The sequence below is a fragment of the Monodelphis domestica genome, chromosome 3 (assembly GCF_027887165.1).
Source record: "Monodelphis domestica isolate mMonDom1 chromosome 3, mMonDom1.pri, whole genome shotgun sequence".
Classification (NCBI taxonomy): Eukaryota; Metazoa; Chordata; class Mammalia; order Didelphimorphia; family Didelphidae; genus Monodelphis; species Monodelphis domestica.
In genome coordinates, this window is record NC_077229.1 from 309,012,187 (window position 1) to 309,038,108 (window position 25,922).

At 35.3% G+C, this 25,922-nt stretch overlaps 1 protein-coding gene across 2 annotated transcripts in view; it reads right to left on the bottom strand.

Annotated features, from left to right (window-relative positions):
- The window catches only part of CA8 (carbonic anhydrase 8), a 146,582-nt gene that overhangs the window by 110,250 nt on the left and 10,410 nt on the right, over window positions 1-25,922 (bottom strand). For both annotated transcript variants that reach the window (XM_001368314.4, XM_007487085.3), the window contains exon 3: window positions 14,856-14,980. In XM_001368314.4, the coding sequence (XP_001368351.1) occupies window positions 14,856-14,980 (125 nt within the window). The remainder of the gene's footprint in view (window positions 1-14,855; window positions 14,981-25,922) is intronic.

Here is a 25,922-nt window from a genome sequence, read left to right on the forward strand (position 1 = left end):
GTAAGCATCCCAGATTGCCTTAATACCTCTATATATCTCCAGGGGCCAAATGTCTAGGGCCCAAACTGCCCCAGTGACTGTCTTTTTTCCCCTTCTTTCTGAGGGTTGCAGGGTTAGGAACTGTTAGCCCATTGCAAAGACAAAAGTTAAGGTTTCTGGGAAACTGGCCACCTCCACTTTCAGTACATTTGCATCTAAAATGGACTATTTTCTGTTCCACTTTCCACCCATCTCAACAAAATTTTCCCTGAAAACAAGAATTCCTAGTTATAACTCCCAGCCCTATGGAGATTAGATAAGTAACTAGTTGCACAGGCAATTCTCAAATATTCCCATGGTTCTATGATTTCATTAGAATGAATATTCCCTCCAACAAGTCAATATGGATGGGTTGAAACCCATCTGTGCCTGCCCTTCCTAAGTGAGTCTTATTTACACCCTTCCATAAAATTTCCACAAAACATCCACTCAATCTGCTTAGAGGTCTTCCTCAATTTCTAATGATATTGTTTGTAGAGTGATAGAGTTTATTGGCTGTCCAGTGATTTTCCCATATCGTATATAAGGACCTCGGCAACCTCTTCACCTTATAAGTTAAGAAACCAGATAAGCTCAAATATGTAGTCAAAAATAGTCCCTTTTTCCACTTCCAGAGTGTTTGAATATCAACTAGGCATTAATTCCCTAGGCATCCCCTCCCATTCCAGCATGATTCAGTACCAACCCTAGGGACTAGACTCCTGGCTTCCTCTCTACTCCATGCCTGGTCCTGTTTGACCCATATCAAAACATTTTAAAAACCCACCTGATTGTATCCCCCTTTTTCCAGCCTCCCTGACCGCCCTTTTGTATTGTAAGCTGCCTCCTTGACTTTCTCTCTGCTGACTATCTTGCTCTGCTCCCTGCTTCCTTGTAGCGTACCTTGAGATTCCAAACTCTCTCAAACTTCAGTAAGATATCAGGTGACCACCTCAGTGATGTTGTAAAAATCAAATGAAATATTTGTAAAGCATTTAGCACAGTACCTGGTACAAAGAAGGCCCAAATAAATGCTTGGTTTCCCCCTTCCAATATCTTCCCTTTCCATTTTCATCACTCCCACTTTAGATTCCTTTTGTCTTCCCCCAAGTACACTGTAAGCTCCAAAGATTAATATAAGGAGTTTTCTCATAATTTGGTCTTATTTAATTAATTATTAACATATAAAAGTCTGTCTCCCCCTATATTTAGGGTCCAGCCCTAAACTGAAGAAGGAACTTGGTCCCAATTTGTTAGGCAAGTAGCATGCACTGCTTGACTCAGTATGCTGAGAAGAGCAAATCTCTGTTTCTTCAGTCATTTCATCTTTTGCTCACCACATTATATGTTGATTCTCTCCCCTTATATATTTCTAGGTTTAATTCAAAATAGTTAATAAACTAACTAAATGTGAGCAATCTATTCCATGAAGTCAGGTCCTTTGTTAACTGTCTTTTAATTCTCAGATCCCTGAACCAAGGACTTCATTCATGTTATTTTCATGTTTATTTTATTTATAGCTGGTAATCTATAGAATTTTAACCTTGTTCATAGAAAGTTTAAAAATACTGTATAAAAAGTTTCCCCTATGCTACAATATTTATATTCTGAATATTAAATTGTGTCTTTAAAGTGCTGAGGGGCCTCATTTGAATGAAATATGAGATAGAAGATAAATTTGTATTATACTGTGTTTTGTCTAATAATAATTTCCATTATTATCCTCTGAGCTCAACATACTTCTTAAATTCTGTCACAAATACTAACAGAATTTCTCTAAGGTTGGCTGGGATGAGTTTAGTATTATCATACAATAGGTAAGGATGAAAAAAATTAATGTTAAACAATTGAATGAAAGTCAAACAGCAAATGCCATGGTGAACAGAGACTATGGTGTAGCTCTTATCCACTAATTTCTATCTACCAGACCAAGCTGCCTTCTTCAGGAAAACCTAACACCCCAAATTAAACTTCCCATAGATTCATTTCAGTTTTTATATCCAATTTACTTTCATTCAGATAGTTCCATAATTACTCTGTTGTGAGCCATTCAAGGGATTCAAAAATAGAGATGGAGAAGCAAGAATACAATTACCTTCCTAATATAACCATGCCCTTTTGTTCTCTAATAAGGACTTATTTCTTAAAATTAAAATGCTTAAAGTTATAAACAAATATATGTCCTGCATATGTTGTTGGTTGTCCATTTTTCAAGAAGGCCAGTGCCATCATGGGGTGATATCTTGACTTTGTATGAACTAGATTGAAGTAAGGTAGAGTCGCAAGACATTATTGATCCCATTTTCTCTTCCCGAGTTTTCCAAGTCCAGTGGTAAGACAAAAGTCAGGATGACTAATGATGTCCCAAGATACAGTGGGTGACCTTGGCATCTTCAATGTCTGACCTAGCTCTTGGCAGTCCACAGTTCCTGCTCGAGCTGCCTTCATGGCTGTAGAAACAAATTGTCCTTACCAATGCATTCCACTGGTAGAAATCTTCATATGCTTGGAGTCGACATCTTCCTAACTCACTAACAAGTTCCAGGTCTGTTGGTTATTCTCAACCTGGTTTATCCTGTCTGCCAAGACAGTTGTACCAGTGCAGCAGCTGTGCATTCTATAGCTTCTTGGAGCCACAAGTGAGAGCTATGAGAAAGGTGGAGGATGAACAGCCCAGAGAATGGCAAGAAAAACACCTCACAGCAGAGATGCTGGTCCTCCCTGAACACCCCATATGCCTTGCCTACATAGATATAATGGATGTTAGATTTTCATGATTTTAATAATTTTCTAACATTTTATTAAATTGGAAATCATAATACAATGGTGTTCATTGATTTTTAAATTTTTTATGCAGGTCACTCCTTCCCTCACCACAGCACAGTAAGCATCATCTGCAAAATATAGAGATTTGTCTTATGTACAAAAAATTTTAAAAATCAGCCACCTCTGTGTCTTGCCATAAAACAAGCTATTATCACTTCTACCACATTATCATGTCTAATTATATTCTATGTATCTATATATAAAAAGCAAAAATGTTGTGATATTTTCATATTTTCCCAATAAACTAATAGGAGCTATCATCCTGAATTAGGTTGGCTAATACTGACTTCAATTAGTCTAGCTAAGAAAAGAATCTTCCAACTTTCAGAGAAAACATTCTCACTCTCAATTTAGCAAGCCAATGACTCTTAATTTATCTTTTTTTTTTACTACATGGCTAAAGTTGCACAGATTTGGGTAGGTATAGAATATAAGGTTCTACTGCTTTTATTATTTGTTGATTATCAAAAAAGAAAAAGGAATAGAATTTTTCTTTTAATTCTGTCTTAACCTGGCAGTACTCCTAATGCTGTGACTTCTTAACTCCTTCCTTTTTTATCAAAATGTATTTCTCTTGTGCTTTCAAGGTGACTAAAGTTACCCTGATTAACAAACTCATAATAAGCAATTACACTGATCACAGTGCCTAACACAAAATAATGTTTAAAATATGCTGATTAATTGACATCTTACCCTTCCCAGAAAAAAAAAAAACCTATTTTATTCTAAAAGAGGCACTTAAAGCTTTGACTCAAAAGTCTACTACATAGGAAGGTGGCATAGTGGTTAAAGCACTTAAATTCAGATCTTCTAGTTATATGACTCTTAGCAAGTTGACTGTTTCCCTCAGTTTCCTGAACTATAAAATGGGTATAATAATAGCTAGCACCTTCTCCCCAGGTTGTGGTGATAGACAAATGAGAGAATATTTGTATAACACTTAGACCAGTGCATGGTACATAGTAGGTGCTTAACAAATTCTTGTTTGTGTCCTTCCTGCCAATGGTGAAAATTTCAGGCACTTTTACAAACAAGTAAATGAAATAGATTTAATCAGGAAGTCATTCAGTGCTACTCAGATCATATTACTTAGCTGCTTCCTCTGCCTGGTCTTCCTGACTTGAAGGCCAGCTCTCTGGCCACTACACCTTTTTAAAGAGAAGAAATAAACATTTATTAAAAGCCTACTGTGTTCCAGGCACTGTGCTAAGCAATGGGAATACAAAAAAGAAAAAAAAAAAGAAACAAAAGAAAAGCCCTGCACTCAAGGAGCTCACAGTCCAATGGGGAGACAATATGCAATAAATATATAAAAACAAGTTGTTTACAAAATAAATAAAAATAATTGACAAAGGGAGGGTCCCTGGGATTAAGGAATTATGGAAGACTTCTAGGAGAAGGTAGGATTCTAGTTAGGATTTTAAGGAAGCCAAGAAGGTCAGTAGTCAGAGCCAAGAAGAGAAAGTATTCTGGGAATAGGGATAGCCAGAGATAGTTCAGACTTGAGAGATCAGATGTCTTGTTCATGGAATAGTCAGTTAAGCTGGTGTCATTGTGTCAAAGATTATGTGTTGAAGAGGAAGGTCGGAGAAGACTGGAAAGGCGAGAGGAGGATAGGTGATGAAGAAGACAGACTATAAATGCCAAACTGAGCATTTTATATTTGATCCTGGAGGAAATAGGAAGATACTAGAGTTTACTGAGTAGGAGAGAGGAGTTGGACCTGCAAGATTGGACCTGCATCATCATTGTCTTTTATATCATAGTAGTAATAGTAGTAGTAGTAGTAGTAGTAGTAGTAGTAGTAGTAGTAGTAGTAGTAGTAGTAGTAGTAGTAGTAGTAGTAGTAGTAGTAGTAGTTGCCCAGACAGACAACTAGTAAATAGCAGAGCTAAGGCAAAATGCCATGGCAAGGAAAGATCACAAGCTCCTTCCTGTATGGTTCAATTTTATCTGCTGTATTCCATTAAAAACCCACCCAGAGACCCTGCTAGCCATCTCACAAATGCATGTTTTTTTAAGTTCAAGTATTCAGATGAGAGTGTTTGGATGGTTCAATGCCAATCTATCACAAATAATAGAAAGTCACTTAAAACATAGAGCCTACTGATAGTAGTTCAGTAGCATTCCCTTTTATATGGAGGATATCATAATTATTTAAAAATGGGATAATCAGATTCTTCCCAGAAATGTTAGTATTTTCAGAGATAAATAATTCTTAAAGCCACTAGGTTGCCCAAAGCGATAATTTACTCAAATAGCTTTAATGTAGCCTCCAAAATTTCTGAAATTGCTCCTGTTGGTATTTCTTATAAATTATGACTCTTCCACTGTAATTTTAAATTCAGTTTCATATATGCTTCTAACCATTGACTCTGTCTCCTTATCACCTGCCCTCATCTAACAGCCCTGCCACCAGAGAGGACATGAGTATGTACAGTAACATGGAGTTCAGTTGAGGAATCCAAAATCAACAAGAGCAAGAACAAGCAGGACCTTGGCAAAAGGTTTTTAGAGTACTAAGCTGGTATACAAGCAAAAAAGATCTTACCAAATATTTACCTTATTTTGCCAAAATTATAGATTAAATAACTAAAATGGATCTAAACAGTAGAAGAGCAACAGAATTTAGATTTGTGCTTTTCAAGGATGCTTACGATTTTAATAAGGTCCTGGAACTTAAAGGGCACAAGGGGGAAATAGGGAGAGAAGTAGGTATCTCAGTGGATTGAGAACCAGGCCTAGAGATGGGAAATCCTGAGTTCAAATCTGGCCTCAGACATTTCCTAGCTGTGTGACCCTAGGCACGTCACTTAACCCCCATTGCTTAGTCCTTATACCTGTTCTGCACTATATAAAGTATTGATTCTAAGATGTAAGGTAGGGGGTTAAAAAAAAAGAACCCAGATAGAATAGTGGGTTGAGAGACTACAGATAGCCAAAGCTTTAAAACTAAAGGATCTCCCTAAAAAAATATTTTGGGGTGAATACATCTGAATAATCAAAGAATATTTTAGAACATTTGACAAGGCTGATTAATTGCATTTTCTATGGGAACAAAAGCAAACAAGATTCTATTTTTACTACATATACAGATGAAGAACCAGTAATGAAATTATTAGAAAACAGATGTCATCAAATTGGTTATAGGAAGTGTGAAATCAAAATTGCACAGCCCAAAGAAGTATGCAAGCAACAACAAAATGGAGGGAGAAGTGCTGCAGCTGGTGGACCATATGATACTAGAAGTCAGGGTGAGGTCAACAAAGCGTGTATGGAAAAGCATCCCAAAAGAGTAGTAAGTAACAAGATGATTATCAGCCAGTCAGTCATACTAAAGAACGACTAGTAGAACATAGGTGAAAATATTGAATGGAGAATAGTCTTTTGTTGCTCTGAGATGACCATTTTGTAAAGGACTTTGAATGCACAAAACACAACTGTTTCTAATATTTAGTGGCTAATTTAGTTTTCTTGTTTTTACTTTTGTTCTTGATTATCATTGTTACATTAGGATTTGTGTTTACAAAATTTTATTTGTATAATTTCATGGTAGATGATTCTCAAAAAAGAAAATTCTTGTAAAACTAAATGTGCATATAAGTATATCTGCACATGTGTTTATATATATATATATATAGATACACATCGATCACCAAAAGAAAGTTCTATGTATCATTAGTCCTAAAAGCAAAAGCAAAATCCTCCCTGACTCACTATTGCTTGGCCACTCAATAGCTCAGTGACCTTGAGTTCCTCATTTATAATAGAGAAATAATGAAAACTATCTTACATAGTTGTGGTGATCATTAAAATAATATATGTAATGCACTTTGTAAACTTTAAAGAGTTATATAAATGATCTCACTTATTATTATTGATTCTATGAAAAGGTATTATCTAATTAAGATCCAAGTGGCTATTATGTATCAACTCCTAGGGATTTTCTTTCTCTTTTCTCAATGACTTTGGCTCCAGTTGGATTTCAACATATTTTTTAACGTTCCCTCAAATACCCAAATCTCCCAGCTCCTAAATTTGCTCAGCTCTCATGATGTTTTCTCCTCCATTTTTATTCAGTTATGCAGAGATGGTCACCCCCTTGATATTGATATTCACAAATGTTCAGCTTCCAAAAATCAAGAATTCTAAAATTACTGTATCTAATGGCAAGTTTCTATCATTCATTCTCTCCCCAAGCTTTACTCTTCCCAAACCTAGCCTTGGTCCTCATCATCATCAGAATTCTCTCTACCAACCCCCTCCAAACTTTGCCAGGCCATTTCCCCTGTCCTGTCTACACCCCCTCCTCCTTCCCCAGTTCTCACACCCTAATGAAACACTTTAGCTCTACACTAATTCCTGCTCTCTAATCCCTTGTTCCCATCCTATTGTTCATGTTCTACCAAAACTCAGCTCTGGATTACTTTTACCATTGATCTCTTAAATCTCTCATCACAGGCTGTTGAACAAAGCTGGATAAAGTCACTGGGTCTACTACAAATTTATGTCATTTAATTTCAGCTGTGATATTACTGAAGCAAGGCAATTATTTTACTCCTCCATAATTGATTCTCTACCCCCACCTCCCACAACAGCTGTTCCAAATTTTCCCCTGCCTACTTAAGTCTCCCGCTGAGGTCCTTTCCTTGGGTTTTACCAAAATACAACAAAAAAGATAGTATTCACAGAGAACTCCCTCTTCTCTCCTTGACTTTATCTCTCCAGCCCCTATTTCTTTTTACTAGTTTCTGATAAAGAAATAGCCCTACTCCTTGCCAAGACAAAAGACTCTCTAAATACACCCTTGATCCCATTTCTTCCCATCTTATCCAGCAGACTGCACCTGTTATTACCAACCTATCTCTAATCTTCAGTATCTCCATATATAGTTTCATCCCTTCTGTCTATAAATACACTAAGATTCATACATCCTTCAAAAAAATCTTCATTGTTGCCAACTATCCCTGATAACTGACTGATGGTTGATATTTCTCCTTTCAAGCCCAGGTCCTTGAAAAAATCACCTACACTTCCTCTCATCACTTCTTAACCTCCTGTGTTCTGGCTTCTGACCTCATTACTAGACTGAAAAAGCTCTCTTCTAAATTACCTCTTAATTAAATTACCTAAATTAATCTCTTAATTGACAGATCTAATGGCCTTCCCTCAATTCTTATACCCTATCCTCTTTAATAACTTCTTTTCTCTGGGCTTTTGTGACACTTCTATTGCCTGCTCTTCTCCTAGTCTGGCCACTCCTTCTCTGTCTCCTTTGCATTACCCTATGTGATGCTGACTAACTCAGGGTGTACCCCCTGTGATAAAGGATGAAAGGTTTGCAAAAACTGAGAGATGCAAACCTCAGAGAATGATTGACAGGAGCATGTGACTAAGGGTCACATGGGAGCCTGAGACTAGAGATCTTAGGAAAAGATTCTATGCCCAACAGTCTTCATCTCATAGTCTCCTGGAAGGACCTAAGGCTTGAAGAAGATTTTTCTCCTGAGACCAGCAGAGGAAAAAGGTTTTTGGATCTGGCTGGTGGCAGCATCAGTAAGAAGATCTCTGGACCTGCTTGAATATCAACCAACTGAAGATCCTGGCCCATTTTATTGGACCCCTGGTGTGAGACTTGGATATTGGAAAGTTAATGCTTAACTTAATAAGATAGTTTAGTTAGTTTATACATATTAGCTTTTAAAATAAGTATAAGTGTAGTTTACTCCTAAACCCTTCTTCCATCCTACCTTTCCCAAACAATAAATTTGAATTTATTTGTATGTTTCCTATTGTTCTTTCCTCACCCTAAATCCCATCATAACACCCCAAAGTTTTGTCCTAGGTCCTCTCCTCTTCTCTTCTATACTTTCTCACCAACATTCACAGGTTCAATTTTTTTGTCTCTGATTGAGCTCTGTATTAAGTCCTAATCTCCCTCCTGAGCTCCAGTTGGTACTCATTAACTACCTATTAGATATTTCAAACTGGATATTTCAAAGGCATCTTAAATCCAATATGTATAAAACAAACCTTATTAAGTCTCACATAGCTAAATCCATTCTTCATCCAAACTTCCCTATTCATGTCAAAGTCACTATCATCCTTCCAGTTCCTTGGTTCACAACCTTAGTATCATCCTCATCAGCTCATTTGCTATCCTAAAATATAAAATTAGTTGCTAACTGTGTTGTTTTTATCTCTACAGCCTATTTCCTACTCCACTCACCCAGCTGGCATCATAACTCTGATCCATATTTCTTCTCATCTGAGCTACTGAAATAACCACATATTTTTATTTACATATTTTAAATGATTTTCCTAAAGCACAGATCATCACCATATCACCATATTACTCAGTAAACTCCAGTGGCTCCCTATTCTTCCATTCCAGTCTTCTCATATATTATATCTCCACACATTCGGAGATCCATTCATAGTCTACTCTCTATTCCACACACTACATTCTCAACCTCCCAGATCTGTACCTTTGCACTGTCTGTCCCTCATGCCTCAATGGATTCCCTCCTCATCTCCACCTCTTGGAGACAAGTTCTCTTCAAGACTCAGCTCAGTAACCACCTTCTTTATGAAATCTTTATTATTCCTTCCAGATGCTAGTGCCTTCCCTCAAAAAAACTATCTTGCTTTCATTTTGTGTAAGTCTTACATATTCTCATTTATATACAGATTTTTCTCTCCTGAACTAAAATGTAAGCTGCTGGGGGAACTAGGTGACTCTGGATGGAGAGTCAGGCCCAGGGATGGGAGGTCCTGGGTCCAAATCTGGATTCAGACACTTTCTAGCTGTGTGACCTTTGCAAGTCACTTAACCCCCATTGCCTAGCCCTTACCACTCTTCTGCTTGGAACCAAGACACAGTATTGATTTCAAGACAGAAGGTAAATGTTTAAAAAAAAAAGGAATGGAAGCTCCTTGAGGTCAGCAGATATTTCACTTTTGCCTCTATATCCCCCATACTTAGCACTTAAATAATTCTTGTTCATTTATTGATTGTCCCATTTATGAAGAGCTGAGGCTAGGAGCTACTTATTCAAATGAAGCCTCCTCCAATATATCCTGCTATTAGAGCTCTTTCCATCCTCAGATCACTTTAAATTTAAATGTTATCTTAATACATCTTCAGTACCCTTGCTTGAAGTAAGGGCTATTTTGTCTTTGTATGTCCGGTGCACAGCACAATGTTTTGTGCTTACTTTCCTTTCTAAAATCCTATGGGTTTTTTTGTGCCCATGACCTAAATCTAATTTTTAGGTGTTCCACAAAATTCATTTTCTCACAGTCACTTAGAATTCAATGGAGCTCTGGATTTGGAAGAGTTCCATACAAATGGAACCACAAGAGAGATCCTTAAGCAGGTCAAACACCGTTGAAATAGCGATTGTTATCCTTCTCACAAATTCCACCTGGAATCTACTCACAGTAGCGAAGCAAGTGAATAAAAATAACCATGTTTTTGTCAGAAGAGTATTTGAGTTGAAGGTCACAGAGAACAACAGATCATCATTCTTTTTAGGTTGTTGTTGTTGCAGTTTCATTTTAATCATAAATAGCACTATTCTAGTACAGAGAAGTAAGGAAATATCTAGCACTTAGCAGCTATTGCATAATTTTGCCAATCACAAATCCTGAAGTCACCTGGGTACTGATAACACACCATGTGGTCCCTATCCTTTGGTTAAACTATGTGCTTCACAGTTGGGGGAAAATTTACCTCCCAATGGGCCTCAGTTTCCTTATCTATGAAATAAGCAGATGGCTTTGATGATCTCTAACATTAAATAATTCTGATAATCTCTAGCTCTTCTGTTTACCCAGTACACCTGACTTTTCACAAACAGCTGGCATACTATATCAACAAACCCTATTAGAATTATAAAATAATAATAACTCTAAAAATAGTGTCAACACAGATAAAGGTACTAGGCTACAATATGGCTGGACCTCTCTCAAGGGAAATTTACCTTTGAAACACAATCTGCCTTACAGAGCAGAGCAATGAAGTCAGAGTCACTATAAAATATGCTACCATGTTAATGAACAGCAATAATTTTAAAAGAACTGTACAAAAGCAAGAGTTAGGCTATCCCTAAGAGTTTCATCTGATAAGACAACTTTAGTTTCACAAATCATGCAATATCTAATGATACATTTAACAGCATCAACATGCCTTCCCAAAGCTGTACCTCATCACCTATAATTAATTTACTCCTAGGTTTCTGACAACCTGAGCTTCTGTGATTGTCCCTGAAGAGTAAGTCAGGCCTGGAAAAAACCTACTATTGTCCCAGAAGGCTCAGGTCAAATTCAGATTAACTTCTAGAGGATTAATAATTAATATTAGTTAAAATGTAATTTAATTTAAAAATAAAATAATAATTAAAAACTTCTGAAGTTAATCTGGACCTCAGAGGTTCAGAGGATCAATGAATCTTTTTGGTCTCTCATACACTGACAACCATTTATGTATCAAATATCATTCCTTCCATGCCAGCAGAGCCTTTCCTTGATGCCTTGCCATCTCTTTCTTAAAATCCCAATTTAAACTAAATTCCAGAAAACTTTACCAGTTTGGATATTTCTCTTCCCAATGCACATACCCTCAGGACTTATGTCTTTAATAGGATGATCAGTATAAATGAATAAATGAGTGTTGATAATGAATTAAAGGCCCTACTAGGAAGAGATAAAGGGAAAGAGAAGACTGTCCACCCCCTGCTTTGGAAAAAGATGATCAGTAATTCCATTATCTGAAGTATCAACATTTCCACAGAAAGATAATATCACTATCAGACTTTAATTTTTCACTGAAAATAGGCCATATTAACCATGTTCTTTGGCCCGGAGATATAAAATAACAGCAAAGGACTAAATTCATCTAAATATCTGGAGTAGAAATTCTATTATGTGGTGAGCACAGTTTGTGGAATCTTACCATCTAATTAAGCCTTTTCAAGGTTGAAATAGCTGTTTCCTGTGTCACAGGCAAAGTTGAAGACATTTGCTCCCTCTAGAACATGATACATGCCCAATTCTCCCTATTTCCTCCACATTTTGGATCACAGAAGTTAATAGTCCAATGTTAGAGGCAGCTAATGGCATTGTGTATAGAGAAGAAGGTGTGGAATCAGGAATACTGAGTTCAAATCTGGCCTCAGTCACTAACTAGCTATGTGATCCTGAGCAAGTAAATTTACCTCTGACTGCCACAATTTCCTTAGCTTAAAACAGGAATGATTTTTTATTAAAATAATACTAATATTTATTGAATATTTATTTTATTTATATTTATATCTATTTATAAATGTTTTATAAATTTATACATGTTTATTTAAAATATTTATAAATAAATATATTCCAATGGAAATAATAGCCCCTCAGAGAGTTATTGTAAATATTGGATTTGGAAAGCCTTTACCACAATGATTGGCACATCTTATTCTATTCCATTCAATGGGGAGGCAAACCAAAAAATCTCTCCACAATTGATCAAGGTCCCAGCAAGTAAATGTACACCAATGTTGTCAAAATCAAATAAAAATGGGGGACAGCTAGGTTTCTCAGTGATTTGAGAGCCAAGGCTAGAGATGGGAGGTCCTAGGTTCAAATCTGGCCTCAGATATTTCCTAGATGTGTGACACTGGGCAGTCACTTGACCCCCATTGCCTAGCCCTTACCACTCTTCTGCCTTGGAGTCAATACACAGTATTGATTCCAAGACAAAAGATAAGGGTTAAAAAAAAATCAAATAAAAACGGAGGTCACTAGACCATACATAAGGATCCTTTGGTCAACATATTAACTTAAAAAACTATACATTAATATTATCTATGTTTCATTATATGTTTTAGTTAATATCTCCCAGTTACATTTTAATCTAATTCAAGCCAATTTAGAAGTGTTGTGGGTTGCAAACAGCCCATGGGATATATGTTGGACACCTTTTAATAAACATCACATTATAGAGTTTCAACTCTTCAATTTGTTCATCCCTTGGCCCCTATATTATTCGCTTCTTTACTTTGTAAGGTTTCCCCCCATTTCCATATCTATCATGTTCTCAAACCCTTTTTCCTAGCTATCTAATATCTCTCCCAAAAATATTTGCTGATATACAGAAACAAACAAATCATAGTGTTATACACAAAAACAAATTGTTTTTATGATGCCTTCTCTAGTGTGGGGAAGGGAAGAAAATACTTGGGAACTTTAATGTAACAAACAAATTAATTAAGAATTAAAGTAATTTTTCTAAGAGTTGTTGGATGCCCCTCTCTCTATAAGTCTCTACACTCAAAAGAACCATTCATAGGAGATGAATAGGATGTCCAAAAGAACCCACCTCCAAAAGGTGGAAGTAGCGGAACATAGACTTCTGGTTGTTTCAAGAACCTTCTAGACTTCTAAACATAACAAATTAATGCAAAAAAAAATAGAACAGTATAGACATCTCTAATGTCTGAGGATATTAAAGGAGGAACTAACATACTCTTTCACAAGCCACTGAGTACCTAATGACTTCCTCTTACTTAGTATGACATTCACTATCTTTGTGATAATCAAAGAATTGTAAATTTAGATGTGGAAGGGACCTCAGAAATCATCTGATTCAGTCCCTCCAAACTGAGCTCAGCAACATTAAATAATTTAACCAGAATCAAATAGCTTTGAGGTATCAGTAGCAGATTTGAATAGTGGTCTTCCTAATTTCAGGTCCAACACTATCCACTAGACCATACTGCCAGAGCTTACATTGTATAAGACCCACTTAAAGATTATCTTTCTTTAATACTGTCCTTGTTACTAAAAAACAAAATATTACATAAAATTTTTAAACTGAATAAAATAAAAATGCTGAATTTGAGAGTATGGAAATTTGGGACATATTTTAAATTGTTCTATGGAATCTGGTAAGTATCTATGAGTAAGACCTTTCTTAAAGAATTCTCAGTATATAGTTTCAAGTCTTTTGAGGAAGATAGTGTTGCAACATATTTGAGCATCTCCTATACCTAAGAAATGTGGTGTGGTCTGTGTTTCAGTGACTCCTATGTACACTTATGGAATTGTTTTTATTTTAAGTGGGAAAAAAATCTTAAGCTTCTAAAGGGATTCTGGGGTAAAAAAAAGCATGGTAATTAAAGTAATCTTTGAGATTGCCTCATCTAACTCAATTCTAAATGATAAAATACATATTATTTTAATAAAATTATGCATTTTGGTACTTTCTAGTAGTATATTCAATAACAGGTCTACCATAAGTAATTTAATATTTAATCAGACAAGCATATAATTTGGAAGGGAAAGATGACTGTAGCCTCTAAATGTACTTATCCTTTGCAACATGCACACACCTATATACATACATACACACACACACACACACACACACACACACACACACACACACACACACTCCTTCTCTGAGCTATCTCAAACTCCTATCCACTACAGCTCTATAAGGAAAATGTAAATGAGTTCCTGACATTTCTGTGAAGTCTCATCTCCCTTCATAACCACCAAATACGGAATATCTTCTCATTTTTAATGGCCTGAAGTGATTAAAACCACAACCAACAATTTTAAACAGATTTAAACTAGACTTTTAATGACTATGGAGAGTCTTCCAGGAGCTATTTGTTTTCAGCTCATCATCTACTCAGAGTTTTGTTAGAACAAAGTGACTCACAGGATTTGCTGAAGTAGCAGAAATTTTAGAGCACTAATAATATTAAGACAAAAGTTAATAGTGCTGCGGGTTAACTTTATGACCAATTATTCATGCAAGACTGTGCATACTCAAAAGCCATTACTATAAATTTGAAGGGCCATTTTCTTTCCCAAGCGCAAATGTCAGGAGGGTATGTTTAAATTTTAACATGAATGAAGAAAATACAAGATCATTTGGGAAACTCTTTTAAAGTAAACTCTTTTCAATGAATTACTTAACATTTTATAGTAACAACAAATAAATTGTATGTCATTCTTACCTCCATGGGGAAAGCTTTGAAGTTAACAGTATGTTCAGAACCACGCTGGTTTTCTCTCCCCCAGTGAAATCGGACTTCATATAGTTCAAATTCATGCCCTTGAGGCAATGGCCCTCCTGTGAGGACTGAAAAAAACACATTTTCTTTATTGGTTTTTTCTCTAAAATATATTTCTTGGTACAGCATGTTATAAACATTAGAGACATTTTCCCAAAAACAGCTCTAGTGTGCTTCTGTACTCTACATTCTTATAACCAAGATGAAGGAGTTATACCATATATGATGATTCTATGTCTGAGAGGCTTGTATGCATATTCACCTGGTTAAATAAGCATTTCATTTTTTTCCATTTTGCCAGAGCCCAAGAATTCATACCAATTCTTACCTTGCTCTAAAGCGAGCCTTCTTGGAACCTACCCATTGGTGATATTGAATTCACCACTAGGTCCCTATCTTCTCAGGGTCCAGGCTTCCACTCATTTCACCTCTCCTCTACACCATGATATATTCTCCTTTCCAGCTCCCCTTTATATGTTATCTTCCCTTAATAGAATGTGAGCTGAGGGCAATAATAGTTTGACTGTTTATATTTATATTGTCAGCACTTAGAATAGGACCTGGCACAAAGTAGATAATTAATATATGGTTTTCCTATCTATATAACAACAAGATTCAAGGCTGACAATAGATGAAAGAGTACTGAACTTGGAGTCACAAGTCCTAAGTTCAAAATTAAAGTCACTATTTGGGTAACTTTATTGTTGTTAAGGCATTTCACTCATGTCTAACTCTCAAATACTTACTCAAGAAGGGATAGGCCCTGGATTTAGGACAAAACCTTAATTCAGAAACAAGAGTTGGAGAGATGAGTAAGCAAAGGAAACCCCAACCAGCATTTAAAAAGAAAAAAAAAGATTATAGATTCAGACATTTCTAAAAGAAGATTTATTTCCATAACTACTATAATAAATGAATCAAAGGAAAACATAGATTTTCCACAAAAAGTATGTGAATATTTAGGAGAAATTTCTTTTTAAAGTTCTATAGGGGAAAATTGAAAAAGAGAATAAATAACTTAGAAGAAAAAGTGGTAAATATCACCCAAATAACAGACCACCTAAAAGCTAGACTAGACCTAATATAAATTAATGACTCTATGAGATAAGAAGAACTATTGGAGCTAAATCAAAATAGAAAAATAGGAGAAAACCTAAGATATCTAATAAGAAGAACAACTAAACTGGAAAACAAATCAAGGAAAGATAATTTAAGAATTTCTGGAATCTCTGAAATGATGATTGTAAAAATATTCTAGACTATATTTCAAAATAGAGGGCAAAGTAAAGATAGAAAGAATATCCCAAATATATCCTAAAAGAAGCTACAAAAGAAAATGTCCCAGGAAGATCATAAGCCAAATGACTACAGATCTTTAATAGACAAGAGGACTTTTAAGCATTTCTGAGGAAAAGATCAGAGCTGAGTAAAAAAAAAATATTAACTATAAACACAGGAGTCTGAGAAACTTTGAAAGATAAATGTATTTGAACAATTGATAAGACCTCAGTGAATGATGCAGTGCTAGCATTCTCAAAAGGAAAGAAGAAACATGTGTCTTCAGAACCTCAATGTTGTCAAAAAAAATTAGAAGGGGAATTTTTTCCTGAGGGTTTTAAGAGGAGAAAGAAGAAAAAGTAAAAGGACGAATACCCTAGTGTGGAATGGAGAAGGAAGGGAATATAATTGAATATTTCACATAATTCAAGCATATGAGAAGAATCTGTAAACATGAGGATAGGGAGAAGAGGTATCAAATGACTTCATTTTTATCTGAGGTAGACAAAGGAGTATTGAACACACACAGGTTGGTGTAGAAATATGTCAAGCTCAACAGGAAACAAATACAGCTTGGAGGGCAGGTTACAAGGAAGGATAATACTAGGGAAGGAAAATAGTCTGAAAGCAAAATAAGCCCTTTGACCCTAAAAAAAGAGGACTTAAAGGAGGATACAAAGGAAAGCAAAGGATTAACAACCAAAGAGATACTCATCAATGGGAAATGCATGAACAAATTGAGGTACCTAAATATAGTGCAATATTTTGACATTGTAAAGAATGACAGATGATTTTAGAAAATCTGGGAAGTAGCAACTGATGCACAAAGAAGTAGGCAGAACCAGTAGAATAATTTATACAAGGACAACACCTAAAGAAAAATTATTTTGAAAGGCTTAAGAACTCTGATCAATGCAATGACCAATCATATCTTAAGAGAAGCTATGATGAAGCATGTTATACATCTAACAGTCTAGAGACAGACATAACTGTGTGGTCATGGATTTACTATTTTTTGCATTGAATTTTTTTCTCTTCTCAATTTTTAGTTGGGAAAAGGTCGAGGAGAGAGAGATAAGCAAATGTGATGAAAAAAAGAAAAAAACACCACTGAAACATTTATAAAAGTAAATGAATAGATATTCAGAAGTATGAAAAGAAAAACAGGGTAGTTTTGAAAATAATGTGTGAAATTATCCTATAACTAGAAATAAGTAATATAAAATAGTTTCACATGTAGTCCTTTTTTCATTGCTGTTGTATATGCAAGTGCTCTTTTTATAGTGTTTAATTTCATAATAAAAATGAAAATTAGAAAAGAAAAGTATAATTTTAAAACTAAATACATACTATGAATTCTTCAAAACAAATTACTAATTTAAAATTCACTATCCTAAATATAGACTGCTCCAAAATGTAGGCTTCATCTCTATGGTAATATCTTTAGAAGATAATAGATAGATAGATAGATAGATAGATAGACTTTGAAAGATAATTATATAAATTTCCAAATAAAAATTAAATGGAGGTTTTTAATGTTTTATTCAAATTAAAATGTCATATATAATTTATCATCTTTCCTTCTAATGCCTTTCATTTTCTTTCTGAAAATAAGATTATATTTCTTCAAATTAGCAACTATTATATAATATGTACCTTTCCTAGGACACCGACAAAGTAACTTGAAGATTATCCAATATATGTTAGTGTTGGGAATGGAACTCAGAACTTTCCAGGTCTAACACTGGCTCTGGATCCACTATTTCATGCTGTCTTCTCATTTTGTCTAATAGTATAGAACATTTCTAACTTTATTGTCAATTATCCATCTAACTTCATCAAAATAAATGTTTATTAATTAAAGGTCCACTTTCCCCATATCCACTCAATTCTATATTTGTAACATCAAAGAAATATATGTTACAATTTATTCCCTGGGGATGACAAGAATCTCTTAAGGATTACAATACAGGTGAGGAAGTCTCCAGGTGTAACGACTTTTTGTGCCACTGGACCCAGGCTTCCAACGCCGAGAGAGTGGGACTGTCTCTGTGCATCTACTTTTCCACTTAAATCTCCTTCACGCACAAGTGTCTTTGTGCACACTCATCTATCATAGATGAAAACGCACAAAGACAATATCATCCTCAGTTACCAAGAGACTACTACTACTACTACTACTACTACTACTACTACTACTACTACTACAGGTAGGCTATACACAGAGTGTGGGACTTGGGAGTTAGGAAGATACGAGTTTAAGTCCTGTCAGAGGCAGGTACTATTAATTTATGTGACTCTCGGCAAGTCAACCAAGCTCAATTTGTTTCATCATTTGTAATTCAGGGGCAATAACAGCACCCCATCTCACAGGGTTGCTGTAAGAAAAAAATTAATGAACATGCATAAAGTACTTTGAAAAACTTAAAAAACTCTCATCCTTCTCATTATAATAACAACATTCACCTTGCTGACTCAGGAAATCAAAAAGTAAGAGACGTACTTTGGTTGAAAATGAATTCTTGCCATTCAGGAAGTATTAGCAAGCTAGCTCTAACCACAACTCTCAACAGGAAGGGGTTTTTTTTTTATGTATATAGTATTTTGAAAAATTAAAATACCAGAAGGATGGTCTTTAGTAGAGTTGTGACTAAAGACCTTGATCTGTCCAAGTAAACACATAATAATGAACTATTAATTAGTCTTTTATACCTGGTAAAGCTAGAAATGCAAGTTGTTTTTCTGAGAGAAAAATGTGTGCTGACTTGGCTTACCTACAACTTTAGCTGAGAACACAGAAAGAAATGATCATAGTACCTAATTTCATTGTCATGGTCTTATGTGGTTCTAAGATGATGGTATAGGAACCAAAAAGGAATTTCATTTACTGAATTTGTGACTTAATTCATAAATTCTCAAGTTTGAACATGAGAGCTAAGATTCCCTTAGTCCTCACTATCAATGAGGATAATTTCTATTATTATTATTAATATTAGAAAATGAAATTGCAAAAATAGAAAGTGCTTCTTGGCATTCAAAAACTTACTATAGAATCATTCTATACTTTCTTTACACATATCCAAATTCTGTGGATTCGAGGAGTTTGTGATTTTAGATATTCAGATTTTTCAAATGTACTACCATTGTCCCATATTCTAGTATTAATCAAGACCTCCCTCAGCTATCAGGACTTGACCTTAAAGAGAAAAAGAAACATTCTCTACAGAGTGAATTTAATTCTTCCATCTAAGTTTGTGAGAAGATAGGGTAGAGTTCCTTTCAAACTCCTCTATTCTTTTGTCTGCTTGGCCTTATATTTAAGGAGCTGGGAGATGCTACCAAGGTAACCATTTGTTGCATCCTGACTGAGCACTGACAGAAAAGCATGTATGCACCTCTTTAAAACAAGACAATAAAACTCTCCCTGGGGAACACAGCATAGTAACTACATAAGGGAAAACAGAGCTACAGCCATCTTCACTACATTGTCCCTGAGGAAAATGGAATGAGGAAAAGAGGGGGTTTTAGTCCCCCAATTCTTCACCACACAGATGTTCCGGTGATATTCATGGCCAGATGCAGGTATGTTCACCATGACCTCTCTTGAGGAGGTTGAAAAAAAGGCAAGCCAAAGGAATCACAGACAAACAGGCCAGCTTTGAAAGTTACAATTGGATTTATTATCTACTTACAAAGAAAAGCAAGCTCTACACCACAGAGATTCTCAGTTTCAGGTACAATCTCTCCTATTCTATTATGTAGGGGAAATCTTGTTTAATTTGATGTTTTCTAAGTTTAGATTCTTTAAAAAGATGTTAGTGGTTTAAAAAAAAGAAGAAAAAGGCTAGCCTATGGCTGCTCCATATTAGCAAAATTTCAGGGGCCTCATAAAAAAAAATAATAAATTCCTCAACTGCCACTTTCATTTTCATTTCCTTACCAGAGAGCAATCTTTTATTCCAAAATTAGAAATAAGATTAAAAATCCAAAACCATAGGAAAGGTGGCACCTATATTTAAATTGGCAATAGATCAGAAGAAAACCTTTAGGAAATGTGAGGAGGAAAAGAGAACTCCAAAGGGGAGAACATAAACCCTCTAATTTTGCCTGGGGCTAGAGATATGGTAGGACACCAAATTCAGCAGTATTCTCTAATTTCATTGGGAAAAGGATATCACACTCATATTCAGAACAAAAGTTGATTTTTTAACTTATATTAAGCTATATGTTTATCTCTATTCATATTCATGTCGTATTAAGCCTAATGTAGATGTCTATAGAGATCTTATGAGATCCCTACTCTGTTATTCAACATGTTTACTATAATTCTTAAATATGTCATCTGCAAAATGAATAAGCATGATATTTCTAACTTTATCCAAAACTCTGATAAAGGTTGTTATGTGAAAGAGACATTACACTTGGTTCTGGAGGTAAGAAGCTTGGCAAGGTAAAAATTTTAGGAGGGCAGATTTTGACTTAATATAAGAGAAAACTCCTTAATAATGAAAGCTAAGTGTAAAGGGCTGCTTCAATTGGGGAATGGCTGAACAAAATGTGGTATATGTTGGTAATGGGATACTATTGTGCTGAAAGGAATAATGAACTGGAGGAATTCCATGTGAACTGGAATGACCCCTAGGAATTGATACAGAGTGAAAGGAGCGGAACCAGGAGAACATTGTACACAGAGACAGATACACTGTGGCACAATCGAACATAATAGACTTCTCTACTAGAAGCAATGCAATGATCCAGGGAATTCTGAGGGACTTATGAGAAAGAACACTATCCACATCCAGAGAAAAAACTGTGGGAGTAACAAACACAGAAGAAAAACAACTGCTTGATCACATGGGTCGATGGGGATATGATTGGGGATTTGACTTTAAGTGATCACCCTAATACAAATAATAATATGGAAATAGGTCTTGATCAGTGACATATGTAAAACCCCTCATTGGCTATAGGGGAGTAGGGGAGGGAAAGAACATGAATCATGTAACCATGAAAAAAAAGTTATAAATTAATTAATTAAATAAAATATTTCAATTTTAAAAATAACTTGTTCATTTATTTCAGTGAACTGAAAGTACTCAAATAAATATTTGACCTTAAGTGTAAAGGGCTGCTTCAAGAAGTAGTAGGTTCACTTTAGCTGCTGGTCTTTTGTCAGAGATATTGTAAAAGAATTTCTAGTTCAGGAATAGGGTAGACTAGATATCCTCTGAAGTTCCTTCCCAAACTTAATTTCTCTTATCAGTGCTCACTCTTTATTGCAATTCATTCTAGTCAATCAATCAACCAACCAATAATCATGTATTAAGTACCTCCCCATAGCCATGTACTGTGCTATACTGGGGACACAAAGACAAAATTGAAATAGACTCTATCCTCAAGGAGTTTACGTTTGAATGGGGCAGATAACAAACACAAAATATTAGTACATGCAAACGAGATACAAATGTATATAATTACTCAACTACATTCAGAATATGTGCCAAATGAATATGATTTGGGGCAACTATTATAGTACAGTGGGTAGAATTCCAGGTCTGGAGTCAGGAGGTCCTGGGTTCAAATATAATTTCAGACATTTCCTAGCTGTGTGACACAGGGAAAGTCACTGAACCCTAATTGCCTAGTCCTTGCCACTCTTCTGTCTCCCAATTGATACCAAGATAGAAGGTAAGGGTTTAAAAAAAAGAATATAGGGTTGTTTGGGGAGAGAGGGCAGTAGCAGATGAGTGGAATATGGAAGGTGGTGTCTGAGCTGAGTCTTGAAGGAAACCAGAGATTCCAAGAGACTAAGGTGAAGATGATGTGTACTCATTGCTACCCAAAGTCTTCCTAAAGCATAACACAGATTATATATTCCATTTTTTCAAACTCTTTTAATGCTTCTACGTTATCCAGACACTCTTACCAAGTGTGGGAACAGCATAAGGAGATTAGGGGCTTCTATTCCAGCAAGGCTGTGGAATACCCAATGTACCCCAGTTTGCAAGGTCTCTGGGAAACCATAGCTTAGGAATTGTCAGAGACGTAGCCTGCTCCCTAGCATGTGAAAAACAAATATTGTATATTCTTCCAAGAAAATTACTGATGCAAGAATTTTGTGAGAGGAACATACAGTATTCTATACAAAACTGGGTCATACATTGACATGTTAAATTGACATGTTAAATTACTATCTATAGAAAACTCTGTTCAAAGCCACCTATGCAGTCTAAATCCATTGTCTCTATCTTGTAAATCATTACTAACCATAGTCCCTGCAAAGGATTTACCTAATCCCTTAGCCTATGTTAGTTTTCCTATAAAGTAAGTACCCCAATTCATTAAACTTTGTCACTGGTCAGCTAGAGGACTTTTGTGTGTCTGTCAGTCTAAGCCTCCTATAATCCCAGAACCACTTTTCTCCCAGAACTTTTCAGGTTTGACAACTCACAAGTAATTTATTGAGCAAGACTTGACAACCAGGCATGCCAGAACTTCCAAATTTTTTTTTCCCAAACTAATTTTTTGCCTTATGTACCATTATGTACATACACTCCACTCTAAACAAACTCAATATTTCCTGTTCCTCAAATGTGTCATAAAGTTCCACATAGATACACTATCTACCCAATTGTTACACTTCCCTCAAGGCAATTTCTAGATCTTATTCTTGGTCATTAGCACAAAATAAAGGGCATTGGCCCATTCGTATTAGATTTTTCTCCTGCCTAACCACAAGAAGTAGTATTGGCAGAGAAGAGAGAGAGAAGGGGGTGGGGAGAATGGAATAAGCATTTGTTAAATGCCAACTATGAGCCAGTACTGTGCTAAGTACTTTATCAATATTATCTCATTTAATCATTACAACAACCTTGGGAGGTAGGTGATATCATATCCACATTTTTTTTCCTGAGGCAGAGAGGATGAATGACTAACTGCTAATATAGCTAATAAGTGTGAATTGAGAAAGAGTGAGAAATGGATGGATGGATAGATAGATAGATAGATAGATAGATAGATAGATAGATAGATAGATGATAGATGACAGAGGCAGAAAGAAACTGGCTCTTCCTTCTATGGCCCCCCATAGGGTACTAAGATTAGATCCTTAAGTTCCTATAGATATCCCTATATCCTCACCTTGAAAACTATGCTTTCCTCCTATCTTGATCTATCCTCTATGTTTTAAATATATGTTGCCTTAATAATGAAATTGCTTCCTCTTCTTATGCAATATAAATCTTCATACCTATAGGCTGAGTTCTGTGAAAATTAAAATTAATGTACAAATAATTAAAATATTACATATTAAGAGATTTATTAATGATCATTAGAAGTAAAGGAATAAAAGGGTAACAAAATAAAAAAAAAAACACGTGCCCATGGCTAATCAACCTGTTCAAAACCCCCGCTTACCACCACAGTCATGACCCAGGAAGCAAAGAGGCTGAGACTAGCAACCCCACTGAATTTATCCCTCTATCCACAGGAAGTACATAATGACAGGAAGTCAGTGGGCTCCTGGGGAATGCAGTTTTTAGGGTAACATTTCCAAATACACCATTCCTAGGCTCCTGTGAATCAAGCAACAGACCCTATTCCTCATAACATTCTCTACCACCCCAAAAGAATTTACTTTATAGCTTTTCACTGTGCTCCCAAACTATCCTGAACCTAATTTTCTAGTATTTGGGAGTAGAGTTGAAAAGACAACCACATCCTAAGGACAACAAAAATTAGACATTCTTCCTTGTGTTTTGGCTATATCCAAATTCACTTTACTTACATCAAAGTAGCAAGTCACTTGTCAAGTTTGAACCCCTCTCACCTTTAGAATGGACACTCAGAATTGTGTACTTATTGCAACATACAAACAAAAACTTTCTTAGTGAATAGAAATATCAACACATTCTCACTAATCCCTAATAATTAGACAAGATAATTGTACCATTCCACTAGATAGAAGTAATCCCATGATCCTTTCAGTTACTATGTTTTTATATTCATTCTTCTCACTACAATTTAACATTTATATTATAGCTGTATAGTACAAATTTGTATCTTCCCTAGGAAATTGTAAATTTCATAAGAGCAAGGATCATATTTTTCTCTTCTTTATATTCTCCCATAGAACCTATTATGGTGTTTAATACTTAGTAGGCACTAATAAATGGTTTTTATTAAATTACACATTAAATAGAAAATAACATAGTGTCATCCATTTTTTAAAATGTTTGTTGTTGTTTTCAGTCATATTTGACTCTCCATGAATGCTTTTGGGATTTTCTTGGCAAAGATACTGGAGTAGTTTGCCATTTTCTTTCCCAGCTCATTTTATAGATGAGAAAACTGAGGCAAATGGAATTTGGGTCACAGTTAGTGTCTGAGGACAGATTTGAATTCAGGGAGAAGAGTCTTCTGAGTCTTCTGACTCCAGATCTAGCACTCTATCCACTGTACCACTTGCCTGCTCTATTAAAATATACTAAATAAATTAATAAAGTCCTATGATGTATAAATTAACAGACCATGTGCCCATCTTCTATGAAAAGGAATGAAAATGTATTTCCTGGCACCACCTTTATATTTACATAAAACTGCTGAGTAACATTGAATGTCAAATATTTATAGGAAGAAAAAAATTCTGGCCCTTAAATTAGTGCAGAGAATTACAAAATGCCCAGAAGTAAAAATTTCCAATTAAGGTTTCTATAATAAGTTACAAGTAAAGGGCATAATGACCTATCCTGAATAGCACTTTCTTCTGTACAAATAGTACACTTAAAAAATTCATTACCCTTAATAAGTTTGTCTAATAGTAAAATAGAATACATAACCTTTGGTCTATTTTTCTACTTACAAATTAAAGTACACAGGCCTAAAAATCCACAATTTTATTTCAACCTCTGAGTTCTTCTTTATATCTCTTGATGGCGATAACATTCAATTTCAGTTTTATGTACATTTATACAGTCACATTTTCATCCTTTGGCACATGAATAAAATTAGGATCCTTAGAGGACAGTGATTGGTCTGTGCAACAGAGAGATTAAGCAGTAGACTTGTCCTAGCATTTGTACTAGTCAGATTGGAGAATGGAAGAAATGACTAGAAGTAAATGGAATTGATCACATTGAATACTAGTTGCAATTCTGGAGTTCTCCAGGAAAAGCAGAAGATGAAACTGATAGCACAAAAGAGGCTCATCAAATGTAGATTTCTCAAAGATTATAAAAACCTCAGAAGAATAAAATTCAGGTTATTAGAGATAATCTAAAAGAAATATAGAGTAGTATTTGTGAAGAACTACCTATTCATATAATCTATTACTTTCATATATTGTAAATGAATAAATAAAACTTTGAGCTGGCTTCCTTTCTTAAAATTTCAATGTGGGGGGCAGATAAGTGGCTCAGTGGATTGAGACCCAAAACTAGATCTGGCATCAGACACTTCCTAGCTGCATGACCCTGGGCAAGTGACTTAACCCCCTCATTGCCTAGCCCTTAACACTCTTCTGTCTTGGAACCAATGCACATAATTGATTCTAAGATGGAAGGTAGGGGTTTAAATTTTTTTTCAAAGTGAATAGCTATTGATAATCCTAATTACATGAGACCAATTGGCTTGTCCTAAACTAGATTAGTGAAATTTGCCTTAAAAAAAATTATGTAGTCTGATATTCACAGGACTTCCAAATCAGTCCTAAATGTACATTTTCTGCCTAACCTT